General features: G+C 40.2%; 2 protein-coding genes across 2 annotated transcripts; both read left to right on the top strand.

Moving 5' to 3' along the window:
* The first annotated feature begins 3,955 nt into the window (after nucleotides 1–3,955).
* On the top strand, nucleotides 3,956–13,226 carry LOC132783258 (glutathione S-transferase-like). The gene is made up of 7 exons (XM_060788381.2): nucleotides 3,956–4,105; nucleotides 7,240–7,346; nucleotides 7,642–7,693; nucleotides 8,769–8,901; nucleotides 9,991–10,138; nucleotides 11,724–11,855; nucleotides 12,793–13,226. Exons 2-7 carry the CDS (start codon nucleotides 7,260–7,262, stop codon nucleotides 12,910–12,912), a joined length of 672 nt encoding a protein of 223 aa, XP_060644364.2. The 5' UTR covers nucleotides 3,956–4,105; nucleotides 7,240–7,259; the 3' UTR covers nucleotides 12,913–13,226.
* LOC132783336 (glutathione S-transferase A1-like) lies at nucleotides 4,052–22,507 on the top strand. The gene is made up of 7 exons (XM_060788473.2): nucleotides 4,052–4,105; nucleotides 18,641–18,747; nucleotides 19,043–19,094; nucleotides 19,701–19,833; nucleotides 20,861–21,008; nucleotides 21,710–21,841; nucleotides 22,373–22,507. Exons 2-7 carry the CDS (start codon nucleotides 18,661–18,663, stop codon nucleotides 22,490–22,492), a joined length of 672 nt encoding a protein of 223 aa, XP_060644456.2. The 5' UTR covers nucleotides 4,052–4,105; nucleotides 18,641–18,660; the 3' UTR covers nucleotides 22,493–22,507.
* Nucleotides 22,508–22,656: the final 149 nt, after the last annotated feature.

Raw genomic sequence — 22,656 nt, 5'->3', positions numbered from 1 at the left:
CCTAATATCTTCCAGCAGGTTATTCCACAGTCCTGGCACATGTCAAAGCCTCGGCACCCAAATAACACCAGAGTATATATTAACAGTCCAAGCTCAAGGCGATAGTCCCACAGAGCAAACCTCACCTGATGTAAATTTCTACAGACTTTTGTAATGTCTGCACCTGGAAAGCCTTTTCTGAAAGGCTTCTGCTGGCTTTTTGAACTCAGGAGATCACAAGGATTTCATCTATATTAATAAAAATGTAATGTTCGTTTGTGGGATTAACATAACTCAAAAACCACCAGACGAATTGCTGCCAAATTTGGCCACATGATACCTACTAACCCAAGGAGCGACCATCACTCAAAAAAAAAAAGATTTTGTCATTTCGGAGTTGTAGTTGCTGGGATTTATAGTACATCTACAATCAAAGAGCATTCTGTACTCCACCAATGATGGAATTGAACCAAACGTGGCACATAGGACTCCCATGACCAAAAGAAAACACTAGAAGGGTTTGGTTGGCATTGACCTTGAGTTTTGGAGTTGTAGTTCACCTACACCCAGAGAGCACTTTGGACTCAAACAATGATGGATCTGGACCAAACTTGGCACAAAAATTCCATATGCCCAAATACGAACACAGATGAAGTTTGGGTGAAATAGACCTTGACATTTGGGAGTTGTAGTTGCTGGGATTTATAGTTCACCTACAATCAAAGAGCATTCTGAACCCCACCAACGACAGAATTGGGGCAAACTTCCCACAGAAAACCCTCATGACCAACAGAAAATACTTAAGGCCATCCAGTCCAACTGCCTTCACCGGAACAAGAAAACGTAATCAAAGCCCTCCTGACAAAGGGCCATCCAGCCATAGATATAGATATATAGATATGATTCACATGCACAAAGATATAGTATCATAGATGTGAAAGGGGCTCCTAAAGAAGGACAATTATATGTTGCCTTTTTCCAGGGTAGGCAAACCAGACAGTCTCCACATCAACACTGGCAAAAAAAACAGCAATACTGTTCACCCTCAAGCATAAAGACATTAAATATATTAGAAACCAACACCTTCTCATTATTTTCCAGATCACCAGACTGGGCCACAGCAACGCGTGGCAGGGGACGGCTAGTGCTAAATAAAAATAAGACAAATCTATGGATACAATAAATTTTGCCATAGGTGTAGGGTGGAAATATCTCTGAAAAATGAAGTGATTGAAACTATTTGGGGCTTGGTCCTTGGAACTTGCACCCTGTTTTATAGTTTGAATGGAAGGGAATTTTGATTTGGAGAACTGAATCCATGTTTGAGTTTGAAAGAAATCCACTTCTCTCATATGGCTTAGTAACTGAAATATTACCTCATCCACACAAGAGCTGCAAAAAAAAAAAAAAAAGTCCCAGCAATTTCCCTGGTGAATATAAGAAGTGCAAATGACACATCAATGATCTCTGATTATCTGTGCATATATGTTAAATGCTGTGATACAACCAGATTCACCCACGGATGTCTATTTAGGTACCGTACTTAAGAAGATGTATGGTTACTCACGGTATGGCAGAAATGTGAAAGGCACATTTAGAGAATATTCAGGTGATTTCACTAAACATGATTGCTGTGTACATGACAGGGTCTTGTTTTAGGATTAAAAAGAAATTGAATTAAAGATCCATTTGTTGTCATGCTGACTCACCAACGTAAGTGGCATTTTCTGACTGAGGCAATATATTGTTGACTCAGGCAATCCTAGGGGCAGGATAACAAAGATTTAATGTCTTCACTCATGTTTTTTTTTTTTTTTGCCAATGACAAGGGCAGGCAATTTGGGAAACCCATATCATGTCATACTATTGATCCTCCAGTTATGGTTGAATTGTAGCTCCCATTATTCATCATCACCAGTTTATACTGGACTGGGGCTGATGGGATTTGCATTCCAACAATATCTGGAGAACCAGACTTTACTTGGCCTTGATCAATAGACTATCTAAAACTAGCCCATTCCCCTACCAGCACTGTCCTCCTCACCTGCACAAGTTGGAAAAGGATGAATGATCACAGGTATTGACCATGAGACCAGAACTAGAATGGAAATTAAATGACGAGTCTTAAGAAGTAAAAAACAAAAAAGTGTGTTTATGTGTGCTTATGCACACACTACTTCAAAGAGTCACTCTTCAATGCAGGTAGGGCAGCAATAATGGTGTGAGGGCTGGCATACCCATCCCCATGCTCCCTCACATATTGGTACTGCGATTACCAGAACACAGCAGACTTTAGCGTTTATCAAACTGAAGATTCATCAAATAGTAAAATCTTGCCAAAAATAGAAGTGTAACTATATGATATCATTAAAAGGGTGTAAAACTAATAAAGGATATTAGCCAGCAGATGGATGGTGGGACGTTTGAAGATGTTGGTTGGTCTCCTTGTTTTGTGGGTTTTCTTTTTCTCTTGCTGTTTTGTAATTTTTTTATAGTCGTTTAGTTTTTGTTATATAGATTTACTTTTATATATCTAAAAAAATATCCTGGGTATTTAATTTTTAAATTGAAAAAAATAAATTTTATAAAAGACCCCCTCCCCCACTCCTCAACATCTCCACTTACTATACAGCAGCAATTGTGATGCATAGGGTCCGTCCCCCTTTGTATCAGGAAAATGTGCCTTACAATCCCACCCCACTTCACACAAGGAATCTCAAGAGGCAATTGCGAGAGGAGTCTTGCTTCTGCCTGGAACACCAGAGATCACTTAAAATCTGAAACATTTTCAGTTTCCAGGTTTAAAAGTGTTATTTGTTGTTTAATTATGCAGGACTTACTTTGAAAGTAGTTTTTATACTCCAGAAACTTCATTTTTGTGACTGACACAAACTATGTTGAATTGGTTGAGACTTGATGAGATATTCTTGGAAAAACTATAGCACAATATGCTGTAGGATGTCCTGCAAAAACAAATTTTTTACAGTTTAATAAACCTTTTCCATGTTTTTATGATGGAACCAATTAGGAAACCCCCACTACCTCTGAGGATGCTTGCCATAGATGCAGGCGAAACGTCAGGAGAGAATGCCTCTAGAACATGGTCATATAGCCCGAAAAAACCTACAACAACCCAATTAGGAAATTGCATGTATAAACTAGGAACAAAAATCCCACCCCTTACAATCCCATCCCACTTCCTCACACAACGGATCTCTGTCATGAGAGGGAATTGTGAGGGAGTCTTGCTTTTTCCTGGAACACAAGAGATTACTTACAGGAGTGAGTGGAAATGTCAGCCAGGTGCTTAACTGGACTGAATGAAATGTCTGCTGCCTGGGAAGTGGGAATTTGCGGGGGGGGGGGGGGGGGGTATGGGAGCCATTGTATAACTCCCCAATAGGGTAGCAGTCATGAATTGACTTGACCTTGAGATTTAAGGTGTAAAATTCTCATCTGGTTTTATTGTACGCATAGGCAAGTGTGTATGTTTTGTATGTTCTGCATGTTTTCATATGGTCAAAATTGACTAATCAATAAAGAATTGTTGTTGTTGTTGTTACTCATCTGTTTACATATGATTTTGATCCGATTTTAATTGTCATTATTTCATACAAAGGAATTTTGTGAGTTGCAGTTAATGAGATGCATAGTACACTCTCCAGTGGAGAGCAGTAGCAGGCATACTGGCACTTGCTAACAGAAGCATTTCTAAGTTCCTCAGTCAATTGTAATTATCAGTATTCTTAAGGAATGGCAAAGGAGATGGTGTCCCCTCTGTCAAATGGCAAAACCAATGTTTACTTTTTAGATATTAAATAAGAAAAAGAATGGTGAAATCTGTGGGTGCAAAATCCATGGATACGGTTGCTGACAAGAGTATTACAGTCTGGAAAGGGGTGAGAGGGAAGGTAGTCCCATGGGCAGTGGCAAACAGAATTGCCCATTTGTACTGTGGGTGAGAAGGCACGAGTACAGCTGGCACACCTCTGTGTTTGCAGAGGGGAGTGTCTTCTTCTGATAGGCTGTTCTCCCCTTGCCCTGAGGCTTTTCTAACTGAGTTGCACACGTTCAGAGCCTTGGTTAGGAGAAGAACTTGCAGGTCTTTCATCTCTTCCAGCAGCAGGTGAGTAGCCAAGCAGACAAAAACCTCCAGCCTTTGCCAGCTCAAGGTTGCCTTCCTTGGGAACTTAGGACTCTGGCAGGAAGAAGCATCTCCAAGGCTTCTCTTGTTACTAACTTTTTCCCCCTGATTTGCAGCTCTGGCAGGAAGTCTTCTCTTATTGTGAACAGTAAACTTACAGACCCCACCCCTCCCCTGGTGCTTCCAGATGAAATTTTCTTAGGAAAACCTAACACCTGATTTGCAGCCTCTGGCAGGAAATTTTTTTCTCCTCCCAAGCCCCCCCCCCCTTCATGTTGTGCTTTTCTTTGTCCCTTTTCTAAGGAGAGAGAGAAAAATCTGAGGTAATTAAGGGAAAGGTGGTGGGTTAGTGACCCTCCTTGCCTTGGGGCTCACTCAACTTGTATATGGACTACCTAGCTTGCCAGATCTTGGTTGCAGATGGGCCATTGACTGGATAGCTACCAACAGTTGCAGCTGAGTGACTAGACTTGCAAAGTATCCCGGTCTTTGAACTGTTTGTCTTGATGTGAGCATTGCTTATATACATGGCATTTCTTCCTGGACACCATTTAGTGGCTAGTAGTAGCTATGGTGATACGTTAAGAGCTAAGTAAATATATGTATACAGAAGAAGAATAAATCTTCCTGTTATGAATCCATCAGAGTTACCAATCCCATTTCCAATTCTAATTTTATTTAAGGCAGTCAAATTGGGCAGCAATGTACTGCTGGCTTTAATCAAAGTGCAAAGTAGCAAACATACTTAAAAGTTTCTTTTTCCTTTTCACACACTACTCTTGGAATCTTTAATCTTGTTAAGAGATTATACATTTAAAAAAGAGTGTGTGTGTGTGTGTGTGTGAGAGAGAGAGAGAGAGAGAGAGAGAGAGAGAGAATGAAATACATCGAAGATGCCAAGTTGTTGTGGTGGGAGAGAAAGAATGCTGAATTATATGCTCTTGAAGGGGAGGGGATACATTTTTTTGGGAGGCCCACTGGTGTTGGTGAGACAGAATGGAAACTTTCAACTGTTGAAGTGCTTTTGTAAACTGAAAAACAAGAAGCAGAAGAATCCCTTTGGATTTGAATCCGGGAAAGGGTCCCCTTGTCTTAAATGTGTAGGTCGGTGGTGGCTGAAGGCTGCAGTAGTTTGGCCTTGGGCAGCTGACACGTTGATTGAGTGCTGGCATATTCTGATAGGAAAAAAAAAACAAAAGAAAGAAAGAGCATTCTTTTGAAAGAAAAAGCATTCAAAAAGCTTTAGGAGAAGAGGTGGAAGGGAGGTTTCTAGAGCTGAAAGGCTGCAGGAAAGGGGGAATTACACAACGTTGGTGGGCGGAGGCAGTGGCAACTGGTCAAAGAGTGTCCTACCTTGGCACCATTCCAGGTCTCTTCAGGGACAAGAGCCAAGAAAATCATTGCCTTCCGCCAGGCAAGCACTGCCACCTCTACAGTCACATTCAACTTGGGAACATTGCATTCATCACCCATCTTGTCTGTTTTGGGAATTTGGGCATGACTAATATTTGGAAAAATCACCATGCCGTCTCATCATACATATATCCCTTCTTGTCTATTTTGGGGGTACAGGCATGGCTCTCTAGGAATCCCTAAGTCCTCAGTGTGACTCTGCAATCAACATCCTCTAGTCATGCTGGAAAACATAGAGATTTCCAGAGATAATGCCTTTTTAGGATTTTCTAGATTCTTCAGTACAGTTTTGTATTCATCTTCCAGTGAGAATCAACAAAAGTCATGCTGGAAGACCTTAGACCTCTTCACATGGGACAAATTTCAGTGGCAATGCCAGTTCCGCAGCAGCTTTGCTACAGAACCTACTGGCTCCGAGCAGGCCTGTAGCCAGTATTTCGATTCGGGGGGCGGGGGCTGAGTTTGTTTCGGGGGGGAGGGGCTGAATCTGAGTGAAAGAGGGTCTACCCTAGCAAACCTTTTGTATTGTTACCCCAATACCCCCATGCATATGGAATATATTGAGTATGGTGATCAGATCATGATATGAATAAACATAACAGTTTAAATAATGCACCAGTAAGGCCTTTTGGCGAACCACCATGAGAATTTGGGGGGCAGGCTGAAACTCCCAAGCCCCACCCCCCCCCACCCCCCCTGGCTACATGCCTGGCTCCGAGGCACACCAGACAAGTACTTCCAGTGTAGCTCTGTGGCAAAACTGTAGCAGAACCAGAGTCACTGGTGAAAAAAAGCTGGTGGTGGCAACATGGGAGGTTTTCCATGGTTGCATTGCTCTCAACAGGGCAAACTGACTGGTGGATGCTTCCCCCCCCCCCCCCCCCCATATGATAAGGTAGTAGGGAAGCCGGGATGGCACAGGGTATGGGGTGACAGGATCTCATGCCTCTGGAAATGTGCCACCAGAATTGCCACAATCTGCAGTGATTCTGGCAGCACGTCTGAAGAGGTTCCTAGAAATTCCTAGAGAGGAGTTCTCTCTGTCAAAAAAAAATATATAGCAACATTTTACTTTCATGGTGATCTTGTGACTCCAGATGGGCAAATGTTCAGGATAAGGATTTTTCCAGCCTTTGGAAACTGAACAGGATTGTACCATTTAGACCATTGCGCTGAGACCAAGTTTCAGTGGACATGAGTGTAGTGAAAAAGGAGTGGCCAAACCTATATTGTCTTTCTTTGACATGAGGCTAAACTGGAAATTACAAGACACATTTTTCCTATATACACATATCTATATACACATTGGAGTGTGTTTTAGAATCACGGGTGCATCTTACGTATTTTTGTTGGTAGTGGTGATACTGAAATTAGGGTGCATCTTAGAATCAATGGTATCTTATGATTGAAGAAATATGGTGCCCTTGGTTTACCCTGCAGCAAGATTGAGAAATCCCTGGATGTCATGAAGACAGACAGGAGCAACTTCATGGCAAGTGCATGTTACTCTGTCTATATGCAGACAGTATTGTTAATGTTATTTAGTAGTGCATATGTACTGTATGCAATTGGAAATAGGAATGGTTTTCCAAATAATAACACTGCATATCAAATCACTGTATATCAGATCAGCTGTCCTCTTCCTTCAATGTCCCATCCTCCATATGTTATTGTATTTTAAAGCGATATTTTTGTCAAAATAGGGAAGGAAACATTTGGAAACATGGCTGGGAAACCTAAGCTTCATTACTTTAATGGAAGAGGTCGAATGGAAACCATCAGGTGGATGTTATCTGCTGCTGGAATTGAGGTTTGTTTTCATCCCCCACCCCCCACCCCAAAATATGGCATATCACTTTTCAGGATTCCTTTGGGCTACTGGGTTTTATTGGTTAATTCCTTCACTTTGGGTTTGGAAGGGAGCACTTTCATTTCATTCCCAAACTCACCCCTTTACTTGGAGATGGAGAGCATGTGTCACTCTTTCCATGTGTTTCCTCCCAAGCTTCAGAGACTTTTTAAGAACAAGAAATACTAACATCAGGGTGTCTTTGACATTATGAAATCTTTCAAATCACTTACCTTTTTGTTTCTTTATTTGCTAGTTTGAAGAACAATTTATCGAGTCAAAGGCAGATCTAGAAAAACTAAAGAAAGGTATGTATGTTGTTTAAACCTTTAATGTCTCTTCTTTGGTGATTTAAACTATATAGGATAAATAAATGCATTTGTGACTAACTACCCATGTTCTGCATTATGTACCAAATATGTATATGTGGTTTCATGTCAGAACCTGTTGTTGATTGCCTTTAAGTTGGACCCCATTGTGGGGTTTTTATTGGTTATATTATTTGTTCAGAGGGATTTTGTTCCTGCTTTCCTTTGAGGCTGACAGTATGCAACTTGCCCAATGGGTTTCCATAGCTAACTGGGTATTCAAATCCTAGGATGCTTCCAGACAGCACTAAAACATGAGTTTTAGTGAGGGGCAAAAAATCCTGGGACTTCAGGAGAGGTCCACATACAGACCTGTTGTCCCGGGATTTCTGCATCCATTGTCCAAACTTTATGCTTTGTTCTGAGAGTTAGAGGCTCCCAAGATGGTTGCCATGGGATTTCCACCAGAAACTGGCAGTTTTTTTTAAAAAAATCTGCAAAATGCAGATATGCAGAGATTTGGTTATGTGTATCACCACATAAGTTCCGTTCTTTGTTCTGGCCAGAAAAACTGTGTCCTCCTCATGTTTCACAAAGTATCCCGCACACAAACAAACCTCATGGGGTAGGACCACTACTGCCCAAGTCAGCAGTACACAATCAAAGAGGAACACACACTTTCAAGCCAGGATCAGAACTTTGTCATCATTGACACTTTTTACAGCCTAGCTTCCTGGCCATCTGTCCAAACAGATTTGGTTGTGTACTCGTGGCATCAAGCAACAGGGTGCTGTTCCTGGGTTATATATGGCTGTTCCTGATTGATCTTCTTGTAAAAAAATGTACAACATTTACAAGGGGTCACAACTTTGTCCTGGCCAAAGAAAATGTGCCCTCCACACGTTTCATGAAGTTTCTGGTACACAAAGTTTTTGCCTTCTCAAGTGTTGTAGTTCATTCATCATAGATATACACTATATTGATTCTTATTCAAAAACTAGGGTGAATATTTTGGCTATCCTGCATTGTTTGTGTAGAAAATAAACTGATTTCTCTTCAATTTTCCCTCCATAAGATGGATTCCTGCTTTTCCAGCAAGTGCCCATGGTGGAAATTGATGGGATGAAGTTGGTGCAGAGCCGAGCCATTCTCAACTACATTGCAGAAAAATATAATCTCTCTGGGAAGGACATCAAGCAGAGGGCACTGTGAGCGACATTTCTACATTTAGTTAATGAATGTTTGCTTCTGTTTGTTGTGAAAGATATGAGAAATCTGGTTTGCCCTATGCTCTGTCAATAATGTATGCGTCAGCACAGTTCAACTCTTTGCTACTGTAAGTTGCAACTCAAAAGTTCTGAGTAGACCACTATTTAGACTGGGGTCCCCTTCTATACAATTGTATAAAATTGAGATAATTTGCTTTGAACCGGATTATTTGGCAGGGTAGACCCAGATAATCCTGTTCAAAGCAGATAATCTTGATTATCGGTTTTGATAATCTGTATTATATGACAATGCAGAAGGGGCCTGGGTTAACTGGAAGCCAAGCATTCTTTCTCCAAAGTTCATCTAGTCTGGGGTGGGCAGGTTGTGTTCTTTTGTTTGTTACTGAACTCCACTTCTCATCAGCTCTAGCCCTTGTTCTTATTGTAAAGAGATGATGCGTGTTGCACCCAACAACACCTAGAGGGTTACATGTTATTTACCTTTGCTTCAGCCATTAATTTAATCCCAACAAATGGGAAATTAATGCACCTTTCCCAGTGCTTTGTGTAAATTATATGAAAAATTAATTATATGGAAAAAATTAAAATGCTCTTCATTTGAAGGAACGCAGTGTGAACAATATTAAACTGTAATCCTTTACAAACATTTATGAGTAAGCTTCACTAAATCCAGTTCATCAGGGGTGTATTCACACTACAGAGTTATAGCAGGAAGATACCATTTTAAAGGTCATAGCTCCACCCTATGGAATACTGGGATGTGTAGTTTTTGTAGAACAGCACCATGACAGTTAATGCAGGTGAAACGTCAGGAGAGAATGCCTCTAGAACATGGCCATATAGCCTGAAAAAACCTACAACAACCCAGTGATTCGGGCCATGAAAGCTTTCGACAATACATCAACCTGTTATAATTATACAGTATGGATACACTGCGGATCAAAAAAATAGAAAGATGGATCTTATTCAAGATGGGAGTCTGAGTACTGTGCTTTCAGTCTTACAAAGCAAATTTTGTGACACAAATGAATTGGAAGTATCATGAAAGATTCTCTTTTTCTTCAACAGAATTGATATGTACAGTGAAAGCTCTTGGGATCTGGGTGAAATGATCATGATGCTGCCCTGGAAATACACTGATCCGAAGGAAAGGGAGAAGGAAACAATTGCGGTCCTTGAGAAAGCCACTGGCAGATATTTCTCAGTTTTTGAAAAGGTAGGAAGAAACTGTGCTATGAGAAAAGATGGGTTGCTTAAGCTCAACAAATATTAGTCATTGGTAGCACAGCTATTTGGAATACCAGAAACTTGTAACAGTGGACAGGAATAAAGAGGAGCTGAGGCCCTGCAAGAGAGGCTACATTTCATAATTTAGTAGGGAATTGAGCCCACCTGCACAAACCACCACTGTATGAGAGGTCCCAAAATGGCAGCCCCATTTTCAGTAGCACTCATGGTGTTGTGATGCCCATTGCACAATGGGACCCATGGGGCTATGGTGGCTTATCTTACACAGTGGACTTGAAGACTTTTAGGTTGAAACTACAATCCCACATAATCCAGTTTCAGAAAGCAGATGAATTAACTGCATTGAATTAGATTATATTGCTGTGTAGCCTCATATAATCCAGTTCAATGCATTTAATCTGCATTCTGAAATGTAATGATATGGCAGTGGAAATCCAGCCCAAGAATACAAGTGTTGCACTTTGGTGCAGTTCACCTTCCTGTTATCATAAGATGGTTTATCATGACACAAGTGCTTAAACAGAAACTTTGCAGAAATTGAAATAAGGAGAATCTTCAGGCCAATACATTGTTAAAGTATTAGATGCTCCTGATCTAGTCTGCTACTGATATTTGGAGTCCTCCGGTTATCTTATATAGCAAACTGCCCATGGAAACATCTGGACACTGTTGTCCAATGCAGAAAGTTGGTATTCAGTTCAGGATCATGGAAGTGGAATTGTGCATGGGATACCACTGTGCATGCAGTTGGGCTTTTCCACCTGTCCTTTTGAAAATTGGTGGTATGACTCTTTTGGTTATGTATTCCATTTCACAATGTTGCCATTCAATACAGGAATAGCATAGTACAATCAGAAAAGTTTAGAACTGGATGGTACCATTAAGGCCTTCTAGTCCAACCTCCTGACATTCATGTTGTATGTTCATAGTGTCCAAAACATGGCAGTGGCTCTTCAAAAACATGTCAATCCAAATATGAATCTTCTAATTTAATGATGCAGTATTCTCCAATGGGTGATCCTCAGAAATACTCCAGCTGTATCATTTCAGTTTACTCTATATGCTTTATGTACAGTAGAGTCTCACTTATCCAACCTTTGCTCATCCAACATTCTGTATTATCCAACGCAGTCTGCCTCCCGCCTGGATCCACAGCTCTTTCAATACATTGCGATGTTTTGGTGCTAAATTCATAAATGCAGTAATTATTATATAACGTTACTACGTATTGGACTGCTTTTTCTGTCAATGTGTTGTAAAACATGATGTTTTGGTGCTTAATTTGTAAAATCATAATATAAACTTTAATAAGCTTTTCTTTAATCCCTCTTTATTATCCAACATTTTCACTTATCCAACATTCTACCAGCCTGTTTATGTTGGATAAAAGCGAGATTTTACTGTACTATATATGGCAGTGACTGCTAACATTTAGCATGGCCAATGGTCTGGGATTGTGGGAGCTGCAGTCCAAAATACTTGGGAGATTTAAAGGCTTGAGAACCAATGACTTGTAGTATTGAAATCCTCTTATAATGTTACTTGTTTTGTAGGTCCTGAAAGATCATGGTCAAGATTTTCTGGTGGGGAATCAGCTCAGCAGAGCAGATATCCAGTTGCTAGAGGCCATTTTAGCAACAGAAGAGCTGAAAGCTGATGTCCTTGCCAAGTTTCCTCTTTTAAAGGTAAACAGCCAGTTCTGGCAAAACATGGAATGGCAACACAGTCACACAGGGTACTGGGTCCCATGTGTTTTTAGACAAGATGGTGTGCAAATCCTGGCTGGGTGGAATCACAAAGCAGTGGGAAGGGTTTTCATTCCATGGAGGAAGGGTGGGGAACTCTGGCTCGCCAAATGTCAATTCCCCTAATCCTTTAGATATGTTGGGCAAGGCGTATGAGACACAAAGTCTAAAACAGTGATAAAATTGAGAAATAAATAAAGCAAATAATCAAATGGGACACAGAATAAATAAGTTAACTGCTAGAATCTATGAGCTCATTATATTCCTATACAACTACAGAAAGTACATAGCAAGGTCTAAGACTTGGCCTAACCCCATTTCCAGTTATTGGTCAGCAGCTGCTACAACCAACTGAGCTCTGTCTCCCTGTTGTTTGAAAAGTGGTTGACTGCCACTCTCTTCCCCTCATGTGTGTTCTTTCTCTTGTGCCAGACAGAAACAGAGTCCTTGTTACAACACACACACACACACCTTTGCAATGGAGATCACTTGCATGAGTGAGAGTTGGCACCATCAACCAGCCACTGCTCGGAGATTCATTGTCCACTGTGGCAGCTGAATAATACATTGTATTGGGGGGATTCCATGGTCCCTGTCTCCATTAAATAGGGAGATATATAGGAATTGTATACACAGAGCAGTCATAAATGTGCAACTCTATGTCACACAGAGAACAGAATACTTCTTGCTTTAATCAAAGAAATTAGGACTATTTATCATTAGATAAGGATTTTCTGAAATACTTTTTATTTATGCACTTACTTTTTTATTGTCAAGTTTTAATGCCATTATGCTTTTGAAATGATGAACATTCGGGGACAGAATGTTTTCTTTATGTAAAATTCACGTGTTCCTGAACACTCTTTCTCTCTTTTAGGCTTTTAAAACAAGAATGAGCAACATCCCTAACATTAAGAAATTTCTTCAGCCTGGAAGTCCAAGAAAATCACCTCCTGATGAGAAAACGATTGCAGAAGCAATGAAAATTTTCCACTGAGTTGTTCTGCTGAAGACGGCAGCCAGTCTACTATTGTTGCTTTGAGCAAAGTGCAGAAATTCCAATTTCAAACCATTCCAAAGGGATGTCTATGTAAATCCACATAACTGATGCCTCTTCCACATATCCCAGGATATGATACCAGATAATCTTCTTATCCCAGATTATCTGTAAGCGAAGACTTATATAATCCAGTTTAAAGCAGATAATTTCATTAGAAAACTAAATTAATAAGAGAACTGCAATACTGACTAAGGAGAAACTGTCATCATACTGTGTTCCATTAACATGAAATAAAATATTTTACACCATTAGTATTATAGTTATGCTTCTGTTTGCCTGGCATGAAACACATCAGATACACCACAATCACATTGATAGACTTGACCTTCTGATAAAAACTTGCATGAATGTGATTGGAAAAGCTCAGTCTGCTTCCCCACTATCAAGAGGCCAGAAAAGCCATGTCTTAAACACTGTGTTTCTCCTTTTAATGGCTATGGTCAAACCCTATGAATTCCTGGGATTTATAACAGGGGGAAAGGGCATTCTAATTCTCATACAGAGAACTCCAGTTAAGACTCACTGAACTACAATCCCCAAGATTTCATAGAGTGAAGCCATGGTGTTTACAACTGGAATAACAACAGACATGCAAAAGAAGATTTTAATGAAAAAAATTTCTCATGAGCAGGATCTCAACACATTCTAGGTTTCTTTACAGCAGATGTTCCCTCTTTTCTTTGACCAAGGACTACTCTCCAACATTAGTACAAAAAGGGCTACGAATCCGTTTTTGGTCAACTTTAGATTCAGTTTGGTTATTTGGGGTGCTGATTCGAGCACCGGAATCAGTTAACAGAGCCACTCAAAAACGGAGGGAAACTCTGAGTGATGGCTGTTATCCAGACAGACACCCTTCTTACACTGAGACACAGAAAGACACACTGAATACTTATAAACAGATTTGTGAAGTTTATTTGAACTAGAACAAGAAGGCTTCTCAGATATTAGGAGAGGTTCAGACGCTTAGTGGTTTCAGAAGATTATCAAGCTGCTTCCTTAAAAGATAATGGTTCCTTCCATAGAACTATGTTCACGCACAGATGAACTAACCAGGCTTTTCAAAACCGCTCAGTCCTCCCTTCCAGAGGCTCCTAATATATAAGCACGTCCCCCTTTTCCTCCTCAGGCTTAGCCCAGTCTTTCAAATTACCGCTCTCACTGGCGCTCTCTACCTTCTGTAGCTAGGTGCCATGAGATACCCTAAATATGTTGTTGTTCATTCGTTCAGTCGTTTCCGACTCTTCGTGACCTCATGGATCAGCCCACGTCAGAGCTCCCTGTCGGCCGTCACCACCCCCAGCTTCTTCAGCGTCAATCCAGTCACTTCAAGGATGCCATCCATCCATCTTGCCCTTGGTCAGCCCCTCTTCCTTTTTCCTTCCATTTTCACCAGCATAATTGTCTTCTCTAAGCTTTCCTGTCTCCTCATGATGTGGCCTAAATATAGCTGTGAGGAATATCCCACTTGGTGTATCTCAACTGTAGAGGATTCTGTGCCCTTTATCTTCTTCTTAAAGAAAATAAAGGGCTGCCACCCAATATAGGACTCTTTTACAGGCTACCACCTCATATGTGTAGTTTGGGTGAGAGGGATGTAGAGACTTTTGTTTGGTATGAACAAAGAAAGATGTTTATTTATTTCTTTAGAAAAGGCACAGAAGCTTAATGGTTGCAGTAAAACTTGTACAGAGCGTTATGGTTTCAGAAGTAGTTCAGTGCTTGAATTACAGGTTCCAGTCAAAACCACTAAACAGTTCCTTCAATCCAAACAGCCCAATCACCAGGGTCTGTCTCAAACAATAGTCCTTCTTTGAAGTAACTATTATATAACACAAGCTAAACTTCCTTCCTCCCTTTTTAAATCGCAAAACTCCGAACTCCTAATTGACAATAAAATGGCTCCTTTTTTTCTTTCCTCGTCTAAGCTCCACTCACTTTCTTCCTTCAGGGCTATTGACCAATCAGGTGGTGACACACACCCTCAAGGCTGCCTGTTGGCTCCGCCCCCTCTTGGCTCTGAGCTAAGAAAACGGCTGCTTAGCTTTTGGCTTTTAAGGAACCAAACACCAGCCCTGCACAGTAGGCCAGCATGTTACACTAGGCAACTCTCTTTAACTCCCTCACCAATCAGGCATCACTACAACATAAGGAGCGGGCTGTTCCTTCTTATTTTAGCTTGGAGCGGGCCTTTTCTCCCAGGGCCTAGAAATTTTCCTACACACTAGCCTGGCAAGGTAGGCCCATTCTGTTACAATAGGCCTCAGTATGAGAAGGCCTCGGTGTTAGTTCACCTCAGTGCATGAGAGGTGTCAGTCTGAGAGAGCCCTCAGTGTGAGAAGGCCTCATTGTTAGTAAGCCTCAGTATGAGAAGGCCTGGTGTGAGAAGCCACCCCAGATTGAAGGCCATCATGTGTGAAGCTTCAGTGTGAAGGCTGCTGTGTTTAAAGCTACTATATGAAGCTCCTGTGTAACTTTGGTGTGAGAGGAGGCTCTGCGAGAGCGAAGCTATTTATCTGCATGAGAAAGGAGTACAGCAGGGAAGCAAGAAGTATAAAGAATTTTATTTGTGTTATGGAAACCTTGTTCTTGTAAATAGTGCAACCATAAGGAGGTTTTTATTTATAGGAAAATAATATGGTTGCACTATTTACAAGACTTTAATTTCTTCCTGAACACCATCCCTCCTGATGTTCAGGAAGAAATTAAAGTCTTGGTTTTGGGACCAGGCTATTGGACAATAAACATAAAGCAGCACTTTCACTGAAATGGATTGGCAAGATGATATGTATGAGGATACGGTTTTATGGTTCTATCAGTGGGTTTGTGGACTATTGTTTAAATGACTTATGATAATTTGGTTATAATTAACTGCTATTGTTCTAACTCTGTATGTATTTATGGTTTTATACTGTGTTATTGATTGTGGCATCGAATTGCTGCCTTTGTTAGCCGCTCTGAGTCCCCCCCCCCCTTGGGGGTTGAGAAGGGCGGGGTAAAAATGCTGTAAATAAATAAATAAATAAATAGCATTGGTCTGTGTGTTTTTGTTCTTTTTATCACTTTTAGCTACTGGTGCTGGTTCACGCTGCTGCTAAGTTATTCTGCTGTACATTTATGAGGATGGTCTTTTGTTAATAAGCCTACTCACCCAAAAGGGATGGGGGTAGGGTGGGGTGGGGTTGATTATGGGAGCCATTGCATAATTCCCCAACAGAGTAGCAGTCCTTATCTAAAATTATCATCTGTTTACATAGAAATGTAATTTTGATCCAATTTTAATTGTCATAATTTCACCCAAAGGAATTTTGTGGCTTGCAGTAAATGAGATGTATTGTACACTCTGTAGTGGTGAGTGTTAGCGTGCATACTGGCATTGGCTAACAGAAGCATTTATAAGTTCCTCAATCAATTGCAATTATCAGCATTCTTTAGGGTGGTATAGGAGATGGTGTCCCCTCTATCAAACGGCAACATTTAAGTTTGCTTTTTAGATGTTAAATAAGAAGAATGGTGAAATCTGTGGGTGCAGAATCTGTGGATATGGTAGCTGACATGAGTATTATAGTCTGGAAAGGGGTGAGAGGGAAGGCTTCCCATGGGTGGTGGCAAACAGAATTACCCATTTGCACAGTGGGTGAGAAGGCACACCTCTGTGTTTGCAGAAGGGAGTCTCTTCTTCCGATAAGCAGTTCTCCCCTTGCTCTGAGGCTTTTCTAACTGAGTTGCACAGGTTCGGTGTCTTGGTCAGGAGAAGAACTTGCAGGTCTTTCATCACTTCCAACAGCAGCCTTTGCCAGCTGAAGATTGCCTTCCTTGGGAACTTAGGGCTCTGGCAGGAAGAAGCATCTCCAAATTGGATCAAGGGCTTCTCTTGTTATTAACTTTTTTTTCCTGATTTGCAACCCTAGCAAGAAGAAGCATCTCCAAATTCGACCCAAAGTCTTCTCTTATTGTAAGTTGTAAACTTACAGACCGCTGGTGCTTCCAGATGAAGTTTTCTTAGGGAAACCTAAAACCCGATTTGCAGCCTCATGCCGAGAACTTTGTTTTCCTCCTGAGTTTCCCCTCTCTTCATTTTGTGCTTTTCTTTGTCCCTTTTCTAAGGAGAGAGAGAAATCTGGGGTAATTAAGGGGGATGTGGTGAGTTGGTGATCCTCCTTGCCTTGGAGCTCACTCAACTTGGATTTGGACTACCTTGCTTGCCAGATCTTGGTTGCAGATGGGCCACTGGCTGGCTGACTACCAACAGTTGCAGCTGGGTGACTGGACTTGCAAAGTATCCCAACCTTTGAACTGATTGTCGTGATGTGAGCATTATTTATATACAGGACATTTCTTCCTGGACATCTTTTAGAGGCTAGTAGTAGCTATGGTGATTTGTTGAGAGTTAAGTAAATAAATTTACACAGAAGAAGAATAAATCTTTCAGTCATGAATCCATCAGAGTTACCAATCCCATCTCCAATTCTAATTTTATGTAAGGTTGTCAAATTGGACAGCAATGCACTGCTGGTGTTAATCGAAGCACAGAGTTTCAAACCTACTTAAAAGTTTCTTTTTCCATTTTGCACACTATTCATGGAATCTTTAAAATTGTTAAGAGATTATAAATTTAAGAGGGGTGTGTAAAAAGAAATACATCCAGAATGCCAAGTTGCTAAGGGTGTCTACATTTTGAAAGGGAAATAATGCAGAATTATATGATCTTGATGCAAAGGGAAGATATTATTTTGGAGGTACACTGGTGTTGGTGAGGCAGAGTGGAAACTTTCAAGTGTTGAAGTACTTTTGTAAACTGAAAAACAAGAAGCAGAAGAATTGCCTTGGATTTGAAGCTAGGAAAGGGTCTCCTTCTCTTAAATGTGCAGGTTGGTGGTGGCTGGAAGGCTGTAGTTTGGCCTTGGGCAGCTGGCATGTTGGATGAGTGCTGGCCTATTCTGATAGAAACACTTTTAAAAAAACAAAAGATAGTTATTTTTGAAAGAAAAAGCATTTTAAAAGGCTTTGTAGGAAGAGATGGAAGAGAGGGTTCTAGGGCTGAAAGGCTGCAGGAAAAGGGGGATTACGCAACGTTGAGGGGGGGGGGAGTGCAGTGAACTAGGAGTTGTCAACTTTGGGACATACCCTGCCTTGCTTTGACATGAGGCTAAACTGAATAACTGTATTTTTTTTTCAGTTTCAAGATGCATTATTTTCTATATAAACATGTCTAAAAATGGGGTGCATTTTAGAATCACAGGTGTATCTTATGTATTTTTGTTGGTATTGGTGATACTGAAATTAGGGAGCATTGTACAAGAAATAGAGTCTTATAATTGAAGAAATACGGTACTCAGTTGAACCTGCAGCAATATAGAGAAGTCCCTGGATGTCATGAAGACAGACAGGACCAGGGCAAGTATATGTTACCCTGCCTGTGTAGACAGCATTGTTAACATTATTTAGTAAAGCCGAAGGAAACAGACCAAACCGAATCCATGCACAAGTCTTGTGCATATGTATTGTATGTAATTTGAAATGGAAATGGTTTTCCAAATAGTAACACTGCATATCAGATCATTGTATATCAGACCAGATATTGAAATCTGTCCTCTTTCTTCAATGTCCCATCTCCCATATGTTACTGTGTTTTATTTTAAAGTGATCTTTTTTGTCAAAATAGGGAAGGAAACATTTGGAAACATGGCTGGGAAACCCAAGCTTCATTACTTTAATGGAAGAGGTCGAATGGAAACCATCAGGTGGATGTTATCTGCTGTTGGAGTTGAGGTTTGTTTTCATCCCCCACCCACCAAAAATACAGCATATCACTTTTCAGAATTCCTTTGGATTACTGGATTTTATTGGTTAATTCCTTCACTTTGGGTTGGAAAGCAGCACTTTCATTTCATGCCCAAACTCACCCCTTTACATGGAGATTGAGAGCGTGTGTCAAGTCTCTCCATGTGTTTCCTCCCAAGCTTCAGAGACTTTTTAAAAACAAGATATACTGACATTGGGGTGCAATTTACATTATGAAATATTTCAAATCACTTTCTTTCTTTTTTGTTTCTTTATTTGCTAGTTTGAAGAACAATTTATCGAGTCAAAGGCAGATCTAGAAAAACTAAAGAAAGGTGTGTATATTGTCTAAACCTTTAATGTGCTTTCTCTTGTGACTAAAACTATATGGGATAAACAAATGTATTTGTGAAAAAAATCCTTTAAGATATTGGGACAGGCATAAAGAATTACAGGTAAATTACTCTATTGTCCCCAACATAGCTCATGACAAAACATGAATTCATGATAATGGAGCAGGAGGAGTCTGTGTGGATTCTCGGTACAATGTCATGTAAAGAACAAACAGGTTCTCTTTCTGAACGTTTTCCCATGTTCTGCATTATGTACCAAATACGTACATGTGGTTTCATGTCAGAACCTGTTGTTGATTGCCTTTAAGTTGGACCCTATAATGGGGTTTTTATTGGTTGTATTATTTGTTAAGAGGGATTTTGCTCCTGCTTTCCTCTGAGGCTGAAGGTATGCGGCTTGCCTAAACTCACCGAATGGGTTTCCATGGCTGAGTAGGGATTCAAATCCTAGTCTCCATGGTTGTAGTTCAACCCTCACAGATTTACACTATGCTGGCTCCTATTCAGAAATAAGAGTGAATATTTTGGCTCTCATGCATTGGTTGTGTAGAAAATAAACTGAATTCTCCCCAATTTCCCCTCCACAAGATGGATTCCTGCTCTTCCAGCAAGTGCCCATGGTGGAAATTGATGGGATGAAGTTGGTGCAGAGCCGAGCCATTCTCAACTACATTGCAGAAAAATATAATCTCTCTGGGAAGGACATCAAACAGAGGGCACTGTGAGCAACATATCTACATTTAGTAAATGCATGTTTGCTTCTGTTTGCTGTGAAAGATATGAGAAATCTGATTTGCCCTATGCTCTGTTGATAATTTATGAATCAGCACAGTTCAGTTTATTGCCACTGCAAGTTGCAACTGAAAAGTTCTGAATAGAAAACCATTTAGACTGAGACCCCTGCTACACAACTGTATAAAATTGAGATTATCTACTTTTAACTGGATTATATGGCACTGTAGACTCAGATAATCCAGTTCAAAGTAGATAATCTTGATTATCTGCTTTGATAATCTGCATTATATAACAATGCAGAAGGGGCCTGGGTTAATTGGAAACCAAACATCCTTTCTCCAAAGTTCACTCTCTAGTCTGGGGTGGGCAGGTTGTGCTCTTTTGTTCGTTATTGAACTCAACTTCTCATCAGCTCTAGTGCTTATTCTCAGTGTAAAGAGATAGTGTATGTTGCGCCCAACAACACCTAGAGTGTTACATGTTATTTACCTTTGCTTCAGCCATTAATTTAACCCCAACAAATGGGAAATTAATATAATATTTGTATAAATTATATGAAAAATTAATTATATGGAAAAAATAAAAATGCTCTTCATTTGGAGGAACGCAGTATGAACAATACTAAACTGTAATCCTTTACAAACATTTATGAGTAAGCTGCACTAAATCCAGTTTCTCAGGGGTGCATCCATACTACAGTTTTATTTATTTATGACATCTCTACCCCAACATTTCTATTCTATTATAGCAGGAAGATTTTAAGGATCATAGCTCCATCCTATGGAAAGCTGTGATTTGTAGTTTTACAAGATTTTGTAGAATGTCACCATGGCAGTTGACGTAATGTCAAATTTATAATTCTACAGTATGGATATTCTGTAGACCAAAATAACAGAAAAAAGGTCTTATTCAAGATGGGAATCTGAGTATTGTGCTTTTCAGTCTTAGAGAGAAAATATTGTGGTATAAATGATTAGGAAACATCATGAAACATTCTCTCTTTTTTTTCACAGAATTGATATGTACAGTGAAGGCGCTTGGGACCTGGGTGAAATGGTCATGCAATTACCCTGGAAATACATTGATCCGAACGAGAGGGAGAAGGAAATAATCATGATCCTTGGGAAAGCGAATGGCAGATATTTCCCAGTTTTTGAAAAGGTAGGAAAATACTGTGCTATGAGAAAAGACGAGTTGCTTAGCTCAAAAATGTTAGTCATTGGTAGTACGGCTATTCGGTATATCTGAGATCTGTAACTGGTGAGAGGAATAAACAGAAGTGGGGGCCCTGCAAGAGAGGTTATATGTATTGGGCCAACCTGCACAAGCACCACTATATGGGAAGTCCCAATACGTCAGCCCCATTTTCAGTAGCACTCATGATGCTGCAATGCCCACTGAACAACTGGGCCCATGGGGCTATGGTGGCTTATCTTACACGGGGGACTTGAAGACTTTTAGGCTGAAACTACACTTCCATAGAATCTGGTTTCAGAATGCAGCTGGATTAACTGCATTGAATTGGATTATATTACAGTTAACCTGCATTCTGAAACTGGATGATATTGATGTGGAGTTATTGGAAAATATAGATACTCACAAATCCAGTCTGCAATATAGTAACTCTTTACTACATAGAGAGAAAAAAGATATATATTGTATGCACATTAAAAGCACTGAAATATAGAAAAATCAACTTTCAAACATTTGACTCTTCACACACTTTGGATTCAGTTATGAGAAGCCCCCTTTAGCATGGCCAATGGTCTGACATTGCAGTCCAAAATACCTGGAGAAGCAAAGCCTTGAGAACCAATGACCTGTAGTATTGAAATCCTCTTATAATGTTGCTTGTTCTGTAGGTCCTGAAAGATCATGGACAAGATTTTCTGGTGGGGAATCAACTCAGCAGAGCAGATATCCAGCTGCTTGAGACCACTTTAGCAATAGAAGAGCTGAAGACCGATGTCCTCTCCAAGTTTCCTCTTTTAAAGGTAAACAACCAGTTTTGGAAAGCTATGGAATGGCAACACAGTCATGCAGGGTACTGGGTTAGGGTTAGTGTTTTTAGACACTGGAAGATGGTGTGCAAATCCTGGCTGGGTGGATTCACAAAGCAGCAGAAAAGGTGAGGAATTATCAGTGTCCTTAATTTTTTAGATATGTTAGGCAAGATGTATGAGACACATAAACACACACCATCCTTGCAACGGAGATCACTTGCACGATTGGGGATTGGCACCATCAAGAAGCTGCTGCTCAGAGATTCATTGTCCACTGTGGCAGCTGAATAATACATTGGTGTTGGGGGGATTTCATGGTCTGGATGTCCCTTAAATAGGGAGATATATGGGAATTATTTATTGTCAAATAAGGACTTTCTGAAATACATTTTATTTCTGCATTTACATTTTTTATTGTCAAGTTGTAAAGCCATTATGCTATTGAAATGACGAACATACAGGGACATAATGTTTTCTTTGTGCAAAATTCATGTGTCCCTGAACACACTCTATCTTTTTTAGGCTTTTAAAACAAGAATGAGCAACATTCCTAACATTAAGAAATTTCTTCAGCCTGGTAGTCCAAGAAAACCACCTGTGGATGAGAAAATGGTTGCAGAAGCAATCAAAGTTTTCTACTGAGTTGTTCAGCTGAAGACGGCGGCCAGTCTATTATTGTAACTTTCAGAAAGTGCAGAAATTCCGATTTCAAATTATTCTGAAGGGGTGCAATCATAAGATCTTAATAAATCCACATAACTGAGAAACTATTATAATACTGTGTGCCATTACACCAAATTGAGACG

Source organism: Anolis sagrei, chromosome 1 (assembly GCF_037176765.1).
Source record: "Anolis sagrei isolate rAnoSag1 chromosome 1, rAnoSag1.mat, whole genome shotgun sequence".
Lineage (NCBI taxonomy): Eukaryota > Metazoa > Chordata > Lepidosauria > Squamata > Dactyloidae > Anolis > Anolis sagrei.
Note: the sequence above shows the minus strand (reverse complement) of the source record. Positions and strands in the feature narration are given on the sequence as shown.

Bases quoted from the DNA above. Each gene is read 5' to 3' on its own strand.
- LOC132783258 (XM_060788381.2), top strand. From the start codon at position 7,260: ATGGCTGGGAAACCTAAGCTTCATTACTTTAATGGAAGAGGTCGAATG. The intron at 8,902-9,990 runs GTGAGCGACATT...TTTCTTCAACAG, and splicing joins GACATCAAGCAGAGGGCACT to AATTGATATGTACAGTGAAA. The intron at 11,856-12,792 runs GTAAACAGCCAG...TCTCTCTTTTAG, and splicing joins CCAAGTTTCCTCTTTTAAAG to GCTTTTAAAACAAGAATGAG.
- LOC132783336 (XM_060788473.2), top strand. From the start codon at position 18,661: ATGGCTGGGAAACCCAAGCTTCATTACTTTAATGGAAGAGGTCGAATG. The intron at 19,834-20,860 runs GTGAGCAACATA...TTTTTTTCACAG, and splicing joins GACATCAAACAGAGGGCACT to AATTGATATGTACAGTGAAG. The intron at 21,842-22,372 runs GTAAACAACCAG...TATCTTTTTTAG, and splicing joins CCAAGTTTCCTCTTTTAAAG to GCTTTTAAAACAAGAATGAG.